General features: G+C 41.2%; 1 protein-coding gene across 5 annotated transcripts in view; it reads right to left on the reverse strand.

Annotated features, from left to right (window-relative positions):
* Window positions 1-2,890: 2,890 nt before the first annotated feature.
* Window positions 2,891-13,976, reverse strand: part of TMEM131L (transmembrane 131 like) — an 81,322-nt gene continuing 70,236 nt past the window's right edge. For 4 of the 5 annotated variants that reach the window (XM_042807604.1, XM_042807602.1, XM_042807607.1 and 1 more), the window contains 8 exons: window positions 12,350-12,507; window positions 11,262-11,447; window positions 10,120-10,198; window positions 8,969-9,054; window positions 7,502-7,622; window positions 5,754-5,842; window positions 4,787-4,929; window positions 2,891-3,304 (listed from right to left, as the gene is read on the reverse strand). In XM_042807604.1, the coding sequence (XP_042663538.1) occupies window positions 3,026-3,304; window positions 4,787-4,929; window positions 5,754-5,842; window positions 7,502-7,622; window positions 8,969-9,054; window positions 10,120-10,198; window positions 11,262-11,447; window positions 12,350-12,507 (1,141 nt within the window). In that variant the 3' untranslated portion in view covers window positions 2,891-3,025. The remainder of the gene's footprint in view (window positions 3,305-4,786; window positions 4,930-5,753; window positions 5,843-7,501; window positions 7,623-8,968; window positions 9,055-10,119; window positions 10,199-11,261; window positions 11,448-12,349; window positions 12,508-13,976) is intronic. The other variant, XM_042807603.1, reaches the window with a different exon arrangement.

Genomic DNA, 13,976 nt, shown 5'->3' on the forward strand with positions numbered 1-13,976 from the left:
GTAGAATTATAATCACTTTGGTACAAAGAAATTTGCAGTGGAATTATTTATTTCATCTTCCCCTTTGCTGTAGGAAGAATGATTTTTAACCAAGCCCAAATCCACTTGCATTTGGTGGATTGCTAATTAAGCTACAGATGTCTCCTGATGGCAGCAATTATTCCTGGTAACCTTAATGAGCTTGTTACATTCCTTAGTTATTGCTATGAAAAGTTATATGAAACGCTTTGCCTAATACTACACAGCTCCTGGGGGAATTACGTCTTGATCTGTTCTGGTTTGATTAAAGAGAATGATGGTTTTCTTTCTTAGCAATATTTTTCAAGTTGTTTGTGGCTCATTTCCCTTGTCTTTTGCTGGCACTTGTAACAGCTCTAACCATCTTTTTCAGAGGTCGTCTCTTCCAAACATTTCTAACTTTTTTTGCTCTCCCTGAACTCTCCAGTGGCTTTGCTCGGTTTATTGCATGTTTTTTTTTTTTTTTCTCTATTTTTCAATGATTTATTCTGTCTAGAACATACATGTTACTTACAGCAGGTACTCAGTGCCACTCAGAACAGGGATTCTGTTGTTACAGGTTGCTGCAGATATAAGAAAAGCATCTCCTTACACTGGTACTTGAGGAAAAGCTTCACTGCAGTGCACGGAAAATACAGATCTTCTTAAAACAATTAACAGAATGAGCTGGATAAGCTAACAGTGCAGCTTTCCACACCCTCTCTTCTCCCCCTGTGCCTTTGCATGTCCAAAAATCAGTGAACATGCTATACAACAAGCAGCATTATCCAGGGAATAAAGAACTTCTTGGAATTTCAAACCAAATGATCACTTGTGGTTTTTTCTCCGTATTTATTGTGCTTGTGCTCCAACTCTATTCCTTCTGAAGTCTCCTGCCATAGCCAAGAGGTGGACAGAAAGCATGTCAGTGGTCATGACTACTTCCCACGGCTTAGTACTGATTTGAGGAGCATCAAAGTTCATATGAGCACGTGAGCTTCCCTTCAGAATCACAAGCGATTACAATTAAACTCCAGAGTCAGATTCCCGCCCAGCACGACACATCATGGAAAGCAGCCAAAGACTCCAGGCGCTAGTTTCTGATTGAGCCATTAAAACACCACAGCTCTGAAAAGCATTCAGTGACAATCCCATTTTTCTGACATAGAAACCAAAGGCGGGCTCGGGAGCGCCTTCTGCATGAGCAGTTAGAGCAGGTAAACGTCGCAGCTTTTGACCATCCCACCCAGTGGCTCCCTCTTTCTGAGCAAACTCAAATGCAAGTGAAAGCGTAACTGCCAGGGTATCTTTCAGCAAAGCTTCCTCTGCAGGAGCTGTTGATTTACCGAAACTATCTTTTTGTAGAAATGCGCTATTTTCTGGTGAAACATTTCGAGACCTGTGATGGCACTTCTGGCTGAAACCAGCAAGTCAGAGGAGCTGGTCCGATAGCTCGGCAATGCGGTGAGACTGGCAGGGCCAGAGTTTAGGGCTGGGAGCTCACACTGCCGAGCAGCTATTTTGCAGTGCCATCTCTGCTCTGCCTTTGAATAAAAACAAACGTGAAAGCCTCCAACACCTTGTTGTCAGAGTTCTTGTCTTCCAGGTAGGCTGCATTCAAAGGGCAAACAACTGAAGTAGCAAAAAGTAAGGAACTTGCTCAAGTTCACAGAATCCTCAGAATGGTGACTGGGCCCTGGGGGTCTCTAGTCCCACCTCCCATGGGGAGCAGGACTGCCACCACCACTAAAGCAGGTCATGCACGGCTTTGTTCAGCCACATCATGACCACCCCCAAGCACATGAACCTGTCTGCTCCTTGGGGCAACCTGTTCCCCTCCAGCACCACCCTCCACGGAAAGTCACTCCCCCTCACGCTCAACCCCAACCTCCCCACGTGGCAACCTGCCACCGCTGCCATTTGCCATCACGCCTGCGGCCACCACACAAGCTTTGCTTCTGTCCATCTTTATGGCTCTCCTGCAAGCAGCGGCCCAAGGCTGCTACTGGATCCCCCTTCATGCTCTCTCCAGACTTCCCAAATCCCCTTGCCAAGGGCACCTCTGAACCTAAGGGACGCTTCCCCCTCTTTTGGACACCAAAGAGTGCAGATGCCCAGACACGCTCTGCCAAGCCAGAAGAAAAGGCTCTACAGGAACAGTAAGCAGAGACAGCTTGCATGATGGATTCAGCCCTGACACGGGTGGCAGCACTTCCCTGGTTGCCTTTCCCACCACAAAGATTCAGTCTCATAACATGAGCTAACACAATGCTGTTCTGTTTTGGAGAGTGGTGTGAACTCTGCTCTCAAAGAAATATTTGTTCCAGCTCAAGCTTTGGCGTTTTAAACAAGGGCAATTACACGCACTGAAAATGCCATTGCAACATGAAGGCTAAAAATATAAACACAAAATGTCAGGAGTCACTCACAAGAAAAGCTCCTGGAAGGAATGCCCGCTCACCCCCACTGCACAAGCATAACATCGTCCAAGTGACAGCCTGCATTTTGAAGCCAGATAAACAAGCCACAATTAAGCCTTTTTTTCTACAGCCAGAAGTTTACACCCACCAATAACCATGTCAGCAGTAGAAGCAGCACCACTTGGAGAATCTCTGATCTGCATCAACAGGTAGGTCCCCAGTGTTACTGTTTGGTACATATGCGTTTACTTGCAGGTATAACTTTGTACCTACAAATGCTAAACAACTCCCGGTTTATACCACAGGTTGTAAACTTCAGAAATAACATGTGCAGTACAGGCTCAGGGATGCTTTTAAGAATTAAAACTGTCCTTATTCTTGAAAAAATTTGAGTTTTACATTTGTAGCCTTCACCTGACAATAACAGCATCCTGAATATGCTTTGCTTTTTAAAATGCACTGAATGCTCAGACTTCAGTAAAAAAAAATTTATTTTCAATATAAAAGTGCCAAAATATCCACCAACATTGTAATCTATTCAACAACCAGCTTACTCTAGTAATCAAAATTGCAAGCATCTTTATTCACATTTTCAAATCAAATTCCTTTCACACATTTCCACAGTAACCCGAGTCCCTCGAAAGTGGGAAATTTGCATTTCGATTGGCTGCTGTAGTCCATATGTCCAAGTTCATGTAGGCACGGAAGGGGTTAAACCTCGGGTAGTATTCCTGCTTACACATAACTGCCTGGTTCTCCACGTGGGTCGAGTGTTGGGTCGTGGCACTGACGGGGCAGCAGCTTTCGTAAACGTCACTCTGAGGTGCCCAGATGGAACCAAAAAGTCCAGACATCGGAGACAAGCTTCGGGTGCTTGAGAGGTAGGGCTGTAGGGCAAGATAAAATCAGCACGGGAAACTGCAAAATGGACCGTTTTCCAAAGAAAACGTGGAAGTGTAGTATGAAATGGGAGGAAGCGGCATTTACGCAGAGAACCTGGGAAACGCACGAGCAGAGAACTGCACACGGGTTTGCAAAGCAATAGGGTTGCTGAAAATATTACAGCAGCATTAGTGTATGTGTGTAAAGGCACTTCACTAAACGAAGCCATATGAGCTCCTCCCTGCACGGCATCGGTATTACTGTAACGGGAATACAATATTCAGTTCTGGTCAGGCTGTTAAGAAAAATAAGGGAGAAATGGAAGACGCGTGAAGAGCACCATGCACGTTTTGAGAGTTAAAATTAAAAGAGAAGGATGCCTAAGAAATGACAAGGAAAAGGCTGAAGTATGTGTCAGTACTGAAAGACTGTGCATGCTGGGAGCAGAGAGGGATATTCAGTATGGAAAAGAGACTATAATTGGGAGCTGGGGAATTTAGGTAGAGAATTTTGAAAGCTTATAAAGAACCTCCTGGAGGGCAAGATGTGTTAGTCTGTGAGGAAGTCTCTCGGAGAATGTCATGGAAGTCTTGGGACTTTTAAAACTGAATGAAACACTGAAATGTATTGTGGGGAAAAGCTCGCCAGGGAAATGAACTGAATTATCTAATGTTTTTTCCAATCTCTACCTTCTGTGTTTCCTGGCATTCCTGATTAGAATATGAAATAAAGCCACTTTTATTTTAGGTAACAGTCTTCTACCAGTTTTGCCACTTTTTAACACAGAAGAATTTTCACTTTTGCAGTTAGAAATATTTCTTGCTTTATTTGGTTAGTTTTATTCCAAATAAACCTACCGCAAATAAAAAAAAAAAAAAGAAATTCTAAAATAGAAGATTTTGAAATATGAGCAGAAGAGAAGGTGGCTACAATTAAAGACCACCTTGAACTGAAGTCACTACACTGCACTATGGGATGACATAAACACGGCTAGTCTGGAGTGCAGCAGGTCAAAGTCAGCATTCAGAAATCTGCACAAATCCAGCTTAAATCGCTTGGATTTCCTAGCAAAAAAAAACCTGTCAAAGTCACTGAGAGCAGCTGTCCATTCAGCTCTACAATTTCCAAATCTCTTTGGGTCTTGCTGTCAGCACTTTTTGTGTTTTAACCTCATCTGGAAAGGCCGATTTTGATGGGAAAAAGTCTCAGTAGACTATGTTAAGTCCAAAATATTTTTCCATATGTAAGATGATTTTAGTCAATTTTCAGGCAGAAGGTTCTCTCTTAAAATTTCACAGACAAGGCCCACTAACAACCTTGACCAACAGCTGGGAAAAAGCCAGGCTACCCACGCCAGCATCGACTGCAGACATCAGGCTACCGAAATGATTCACGAAGTACGTGTGAGCAACAGGGAGGGGAAAGACAGGCACGCACTGGGCAGGCTTTGAAGAGGCACACGAAGGCATCTGTGTGACAATACTGACCGTGGAGTTGACATAACTGGCAGGCTCCCAGGTAGGTGGCATGTTGGGAGGCGCGTTCCAGGTGGAGGGACAGTTCTGGTCAATGAAGGCTGTATTCTGCACCGCGGCAGTAGCCGGGAAGCCACTGGGGTAGTTCATGTTTTCTGCAGTTTATAAAAGCAGGAGGACAAAATGAGGCTTTTGCAATATAAACACTACTAACATTTTTGTGGAGGAACCTTGAATCCTCCTGGAGTGGAACCAACCTAAGCCTTCAGTGACTTCAGGCAGCTTCAGGGCAGCACAGCAGCAAAGCGTAACAATTTCTGTTAACAAGACTACCACTCTGTATTAGGGATCCCCTAACAAATTGCTATCAGGAGGACGGGATAAAGAGTTGGCAATCTGTCTGCTGGAGAACAGAGTCTTTATTAGCCACAGAACGTGCATGGCAGAGCCTACCCAGGCTTCACTGCCAACATGCCTCAGTCCTAAGCACCCAAGGGATCACCGTGCTGCCTGTGATACCGTAGCCTGACCTTTAATTATTGCTTAGGTAATGCTAAAGAATTCTAGGTTGCTGCCAGTGGGCTTCCCAAGCCAAGAAACCCTAGCCTGGAAAGGTAATTGGTCACAAGAGGCATTCTGTTTCACACACTGGAAGACAGAAGTCTGCCAGAGGGGAAACAAAGAAAATTGTGCAAAAGGATTTGTGTAATACTGTGGTCACAAGCATTTCTCTCTATTCCCTCTCAGACAGAGTCCTGTATACTGGCTTTTCAGGCTTAATAACTCCATACGAAGATCAGTCTTCGCATCTGCCACATGCAGACGTTGTTTATTACCACAGAGCACCCAGTCAGCTGGAAACTGTAAAGTCCGCTTAAGCAAAGAACACCCAGATGTTTACAGACAAGCTCAGCCTTTTGTTCTACAAAAGGTGAGAGAAAAAAAACAATGGCAATTCATAACCTTTATTTCATCCTACCTTCTGGGAAAGCACCATATTCGTTCATCTCTAGTGGACAATACATGTTGGAAAACTGGCTGTCACAAGCCGCATTCCAGTCGATGAAGCTGTCCCAAGAAAAAGAAAAAAATCTGCTGTCAGAAACAATTCGCAGAACTCCTGAAAATTAGTTAGAAATATTTATTTAATGCCTGTAACTGATGATGGGGCTTTTCGCATTCCGCTTGCCAATTCTGCCAGCATCTACTCTGTTCCACTACGTAACCACAGCGATTCTCTCTCTGTTCCACTACGTAATCACAGCAGTTCTCTCACTGAGCTCTTTTTCCTCTGGGAGGATGAACAACTTGTAATGACCAGCTACCAGAGTCCTGCAACACCTAACTGAGTTCAGATTCTTCCTCTGTAAAAAGAAAATAATTGTACTTCTTTCCCACAACCACAGTAATGGTAGGTAGAAAGTGAAATAATGTGATTTGAAATAGAAGAAAATATAACACATTCCCAAGCACCTGAATGCTTGAGAATAGCAAATAAAATGGGGACTTCTACTTTCCCTACCACATGCATTTAAGTCCTGTTAAACAATTATTGTTTCTAAACCACATATTAACTTGTAGGCATTATATCTGTTTTAATTAAAATCATTTCAGAATTTCAAGAAGACTTTTCAAAAGTAGTTCTTAAAGATATGTCAGAAGTGAAACAAGCCCTGCTATGCAGTGAACCTGAAGAAGTCCATGTCTGGACCTAGTCTGGACAAGGTAGGTATTATAAAAGGATTTCACATTGTGCTAATTCAGTTTTACTTTTCAGGCAAGAAGTTATCATAACTACTACATATGAATAAATAATTACATGTAGTTTTGCACATAGAGTCCAAATTGTTATGGGCGTATGTAAGCAAAGTAGCATAATACAGAATCTGCCACAAATCACCATGTGTTTCACCTGACTCAAGAGCTGGACAGACCATTCCTCCCGATCATTAGGGCCACAGTCTGTTGACACGACAGTCAGAACTGGGGTTAGCAGGCTGGCTGGGATCACAAGACCATCAGGTGGGGATTTCTGCGTTACCTCTCTGTCATTTCAGATGACAGGACAGGACCTGAAGAACTGTCTGTGGTGCTATGTGGTGGCAGAGTATTTCTTCTTACTAGTTTGTGGTGCACCTTTCAGTAGTAAAATTTGCAGTTCCGAGAGTCTAAAGTACAGGAATTACTCCAGTTCATTGCTACAGGAAGAACAACCCAAATCTGCACAGAGCCTGAAACAGTCAGACCAACTCGTATCCTTACACCACATTCAAAGTGGACTATTTGCCTTTATTTAACACTGTCGGTTCATGCCATTTAACACGAGTACACACTGCATAACACACCTCATGATACACAGAGGCTATGTATTTAGCAAGAGGACAATGAACCTAAAAGCCAGGCCCTCTGCTTGGCCATGCAAAAGAAGTGGAAGAAATTAAATGTTTTCCAAAAAGTAATTAAATTTGAAAGAAGTTCTGGGATATCTATATATGAGCAGGAACACCAGTGAATTTGTCTTAGTAAAATTAATCATAAGGTACTAATGGAAGAGCATAAACAACTAGAACTAAGATTGAAGTGACAGCAAGAATTTTATTTTAACCTGCCTTGCAGATATTCTGAGATAAGCTCAAGTACCGTCCTCTGCCTCACGGAAACCTGAACAAAGCATTATCCATACTGTTTACGTAACACATAACACATAACTGATAACACATAACTTGCCTGTTGTGGACAGAGGGGGTTTCTTGGATCATGCACGGTATATTATTCTCAAGGTTGTAGTTTAAACTGTTTGTCAGGCAGACTGGCTGGGCAGGCCACAAGTCTGCTGTTGGGTAAAGACCTAAAAAGGGAAAAGGGAATGAAATGCAGAACAACAGGAAGGCAGCTCCACAAACTCCGAGCATCACAATGACGCTTTATTCTCAGATCCACAATGAGGACTGTATGCTAGACAAAAAGTCCAGAATTACCAACCCATCTATTTTTTTGTGTGATGAATGTGAATCTTTAAACAAAGCTCAAAATTCCTACTTGAATGTCTATTTGTTAAAAAATATATATAAAAGGACTTGAACCAAGCAGCTGAAATTGAACAAAACATGGCAAGAATCCCTACGCAGAGTCCTTAAGTCATCAGCACCCTTCCTCACGGCAGGACAGAGAGCAGGGCAGGGGAACCCTACCAGCCTCCCCCCTCACCCCCACCCATCAGTCAGAAACCATCTCTGAAGTCCAACTGCATGAATGCAGTGGGAACAGGGTCGGGTTTTTAACAGACAAGAGCCATTCACGAGCAAACAATAGGTGAAGTCAGTTACGGCTGCATTTAGCCCTTAGGGCAGATACTCATTGTGCTGCTCTCTATGGACAAGAGTGCCCTGACTGCCCACAGATATTTGGCTCCTATCAACTCTGTGAGAACAGGCAGCTGGAGAAAGGAAAAAAATCCAAATTAGCAATTTCCATGAGACAGCAGTCGCAAAGTTAGCTCTATTTCATTATGCCACACAATAGAATATTGCTACCGCGGAAAAGTTTAATCAGCATTTGTATCCTACCAGACACGGGTTAACCTGACAGCAGAAGGGACAGCCGTGGGCCCGCAGTTCTGCGGCCTGAAGGACCATGTGTCCTAACCAGCTTTCAAACTACACCTCACCATGCAGCTTGTTGCTTTTATGAATCCCACTCAGCAAGTCAGTATTACTTCCCTTTGAGCTACAAACAATGAAAACTCAAAGAGTTTTAACAGCTCAACCCAACCTCATTCGTTATGGCTTTCAAAGACAGCAAGTCCCAACTGCGGAAATTTAGAGATGAAAATGGTCGTATCTGATTTGATGCCGAGCTTGATTTTAACATGGCAATTAGTGCTCTCGATCTCCCAACCACATTACTTTTGGACATAAATCTGTGCTGAGCAAGAGAAGAAAAAACCAAAGAATACCTAAAACGTGAGCTGAAAGCTAAATGCTGTCTTCACACAGAGAAGATGCAGCCAAACATGTCAAGGTTATAAGCTTTCGTTCGCTAACTTTGCTCTTAACTTGTTTGGAAGTCAGGCAAGTTCTACCAACGTGTCTAGCAAGTTGGTCAGTTGATCTATACAATCATCGTTAGCAACACCGCTCAAACTGCTTGACAAAGTGTGCAAAAAAACCTTCCGTTGTTAATAAAGTAACTGACCTTTGTTTTTGTCAGGATCTGCAGCTATGTCAGTGAAATTGGGACACAAGGTTTCAGGATATTGGGGGATGCTGTTCATGTCTCTGCTGGATGAAAAGAAAATTTATTTTCTTAAGCCTAGACACTGTTATGTTTCATAATCCACATTATTTCAAAGGAAATATACAGAGATGTAAAAAATATTCTAATGAACATCATGATTGCTATTGCTTTCCCACGCTTTTCTGATTTTTATTTTTAATTAACCACTGTAAAATTCTTTGAAAGATTTTTTTTTTCCCCAATTAAAAGCCAGCTACTTATTACACATGCAAAATGAATTAAATTAATACATCTTAATCACACATTTATTATCAAAGTAGCAACCTATTGCAAATTAATTCAACACCTCTTCTCTAAAACTGGAAAACAAGCTATAGTCCATGAAGATGAGAAGGATCTCTCATAATGTTTCCATGCTCCCAACAACTTTCAGGCAAGTTGACTTTCACATGCACGAAAATGAACACCAACTGCATATTCACTGAATCCCATCAAAGAAACTAGTCAATGTGAATGGAAAGAGAACATTTTCAAGGACCAGAATCCCAGAGGAGAAAGATCAAATTACTTCTGCTAGTGAAAACAGAGTGTCATGAATGAGAAGTGAAAGGAGGACTCGTAGTAATAAAAATTGGAGATGCTATCTCTACTACAGTAAAGAGACAGAAAGGAATGGAGGGGAGGGGGGAATCAATTTTCATGCTGTATATACTAGGGGAACATTATTCCCATTAAAAGAATAACATCAACTTGAAAGTCTCATTCCCACCTTTTTTTTTAAACCATTATTACTTTAATATAACTAAGTGGTAATGGAAATGTAGTAAGTTGCGAAGATCTGGAAGAAACGAGAGGGGGAAAAAACATTTTCTTTTTCCCCCAATTTTATTTTATATTTGGAAGCATTTATTGTATTTCCCCCGCACAATCCATTTTGCATATATCTTTTCATGTACTGAAGAAGATTCTTCTTCCTCCAACTAGTAAGTACAATTAGATGATCACAAAAAATTGCAAGACAGCAGGTAGGTATAATTTATCAAATTGAGACAAGATATCAAGTTGGTGGTGTTTCTTTAATGTCTTAGGTGTAGATTCAAATTTTTTACCTGGTATTGCAGATGTTATGAGACAGATTTAAAGTGATAGGAGTTTCAGATGGAAAATCATTTTGTGAAATATTCTCTCCTAAAGAAAAGAATGACTGTGAAAATCAAAGATCCTAAAAAAAGTACGCACAGAATATACATACACACAAATAGAATCATCAATGGTGTTAATCAAGTTATGAATAACTGCATTAATTTCAAAACATGCTATCTACATCTACATGGCCTTAAATGTATTTTATGACTTAAAAGTGATTACCACACTTAATAGGGAGGTTCTTTGTTACTAACAAGTTAGTTTTTTTTTTAAGAGGCATTACAATTTGAACAAACAGAAAAGTCATGTACACACAATTCGTCATCTATTAGGTTGCAGGTTCAGATATATCACATACTATCTTTTGGTAATGTAAAGTTTTATACATACACAAATACACATCTAAGTACATACCTATTTTGAAATTATTCAAACCAGCTTTTTTCAGGTACTCAAATGTGGGTTCACCTGTGTCACTTCAGCCCTTTCTTTAAAATTTACTTCTAGTGCTACATCAGTCTGGATAGTGATGGCATTCACTGTATCATTCACCAAGATACTCACTGGATAGGCTTTCAACTATTTCAACGATATACAGGCATTCCAAAAACTGAAGTAATGAACCACAGTTCCCATTTCTCGTATTAGTCAAGTGGTTCAGGTCTTCTGGCTACTTATGCCTAGAATACACCTATCCAATCCCAGGATCCTCAGATCCGAACTGCTTTCGCACATTCCTCAGCTGTGGATTTCTTAAATAGCCACACTATTTTTAAAAGAATATGTGACGTAACATAAATTGAAAGGCAGAAATCGCTTTGACTAGTGACTCTCCTGTCTTCCATCTTTCCAGGAAAACTAATTGTGCAGCTTCTTCCACGAGGAGCCTGACACTTTCTCTGTAGCCTGACAGCTCATCTGCATCTCCATAAAACTTGTACTTTTTTTTTCCAAGTACCAAGTTCTTCAAATCTCTCCTAGTGTTTCCAAGAGGTGCCCTATAAAAGGCAAGCTACATGCCCCATGCCACAGTACCCCCTCCCATTCAGAACAAAGGCTGAAGCTCTGCCCACTACTGTGCACAGGTGGTATCTGCAGAACTTACTGGATGGAAGAAAATGCCTGGCAGTAATCATGGGCTTTTTATCTCCATCTGAACTGCTGGTACTGCTCCAGCTACCCCAGCTCCCACGACTGGCACGAACGCTTCCCGATGAACTTCCACAATCTGAGCTCGAATCAGAACAAAACTTCTCCAAACACTTCTTTTTGGACCGTTGATAAAAGTTTTCTAAAGAAGTTGTTAAAAAAAAAAAACCACAAATCATTTAATAAAGTCTTTTGGCTGAACATTCAGTGAAAAGTCATCTGAAACATGAATTTATATGGATTCTCTGAATTTACTGATAATAGGATAGAAAACAGTATTTTCTGATAGCCTCAAGATAAACGTACCAGCACCTACCACGAGGAGCTTATGACCTACACGACATCCCCCGTACAATGAATGCAAGTGAGGATACAATGCAGTTAGAGGCAACAGTTTGAAATAGGAAGCCCATACCGTTCTTTGAAATACATAGTTAATATTTTGAACATGAAACATTCCCTGGCTGTAGGAACATGCATACTAAAAGCAATGACAAATGTTGCAAGTAATGAATTCATGACTGATAGATTCTCCTTTCTTATTATCTTATCAGGGAGGCAAAGGGCAATCCTATAAACATCGATACCTTCTTCGGCCCTCCTCTTCCCAAAAGCCAGGAAAAACAGCTGATTAAAATCCTGGCAGGAAGGCAGGAAGCCGGGACCCAAGCTAGTGACAGTTTATAAAAACGACCTCCTTATTCTAAAGGTGGCCTTCGCAATACAGCTGCTTCAGTTAATACCAGCTTTAATCTGAACACAAGTGGACTGTCAGTCCTTCACCCAGGACTGATGGATTACGCCTTCAGACTAACTCATCCGCTGATTTGCACCACCACCCACCCACCCCTGCGGAGAGAGCGGGCAGAGCCCTTCGGGAGTAACCGGTATTATTTCAGGCACTGCATCGTGCCAGTCCTGCCGTCTTCGAGTCAAGGTTCGAAAGGGAGAGAAGCACAAGTCTCTCATGGACAGAACAGAGTTTACTGCCGCAAAACCCACATTACACTTCTCCCCTCATTTAAGACAACTAAGATTGCGTACCTGTTTCTCCCTGTATAGACAAGCTCCCAGGTTTCTGGTCTGCTTTACAGTTTTCCCCATTACCCTGAGGACACCAGGCTCTTATTCCAATATTCGCCCTCAGATCCGGCCTTTCAAATTCACTGCACATATGCTTCAACTCGCTCTGTTCAGGCACCCTAACAGAACCACAACCAGAGAAACATGTTCGCATTTCACATTTCGGCTGCATTTTTCCTTTGCAGGCATTAAACACTTCAACTCACACAGCTATCAAGGCAGGATACAGGGCAAGGATTTGGTTTAGGAGTCTCACTCCCCAACTTTGCGGAAAACTAAATAAACCTTTCCCAAAATGCAGTATCGCACCACACAGACTACTCCTTCTCAGGGGAGAAGGAAAACAACGCGTGTATGTTTAACTTAATTCTATAATGCATGTGCAGCAGGCAATCAGATATTATAGCGATAAGCACAGTCTAGCACTGCATGAAGATCTAGATACACAGAAAAATGTGCCCTATGTCTATTTGACTGGCGTAATTATAACTAGAATAAAGCCATCATCTGAAGTAATCTTAAATTTTTGCTAGTAAAACTGAAATAGCTGGATCCAATATTGTAATCAGAGAGTATTAAGGGAAAATGAATAAAATCCAGCTGTTGAGTTTCTAAAGGAAGAAAATGGTTACATCCTAACTCAGAAAGCAGCAACTGCTGAATCAGTTCAAGGAAGACACCTAATTTCAGTATTTCATTTCCATTTTTTTATCCTTCCTACCTACAAAGGTGTGCATTCTGCAAAGATTTACACATGTGCTGACTTCCCACACAATGAATAGTAATTTGTTTATAATGAGTTATAACAGCCTCTTCAGACTTACAATCTCCTTGTTAGGTCCACTGATCTCAATAAAACTGAACTCGCAATAAAAATTAAGTCTGTGAAGGGTTTGTAGGATGGTGACCTTAATTACAAGGGCTAGGGGAGGGGAAGGAGGTCTATTTTCTCCTCTTAAGTGTTTCTATTCTAGCAGCAGTTTATAACTGGCATTTTTTAACAACAAGCTAAATAACTTAAATTTAAAATACATGAAAAAATAATTAAGATTAGTTTACAGCTGACTTTAGAAATGTACTTAAACAAACCTCAGAGGGGAAAAAGAAAAGTAACTTCCCAAGTGCTCTCAATATTCTTTTGAGCCTAGAGCTGCTCTAAGCTTTTCTATCATTAAGGCAAAAATGCAAGCCACTGTCTCTTTTCTACATATTTCTTCTCCTCTCCCAAAACTACTAGAAGACAACATTCCCTCAGCTATTCAATATAGCACATGGTTCTCCTGAAGGTGGAATAATTTCAACAATTTTGTTTTCCTTTTTTCACTGAAGAGAATACATGACTGGATTTTACCCTCACAATACACAATGGAAAGGAAGCTAACCATCCAAACTTCAGAGACTGCAAATTCCACAGTATAACAGAGTGACCACTGCTATGCAGAACGGGGTGTGTCTATATACATGCAGATTAACAAATGGAAATTTTTTTTTTTTTTTTTTTTTTTTGCTGGTGATACTTTGTACTGCACATTCTTAAAAATAAAAGCTCAGGCCAGGATTAAAGTGTGTTTATTTAAATAGATAAAGC

The sequence above is a fragment of the Tyto alba genome, unplaced genomic scaffold, assembly GCF_018691265.1.
Source record: "Tyto alba isolate M040663 unplaced genomic scaffold, T.alba_DEE_v4.0 Super-Scaffold_6, whole genome shotgun sequence".
Taxonomy (NCBI): domain Eukaryota; kingdom Metazoa; phylum Chordata; class Aves; order Strigiformes; family Tytonidae; genus Tyto; species Tyto alba.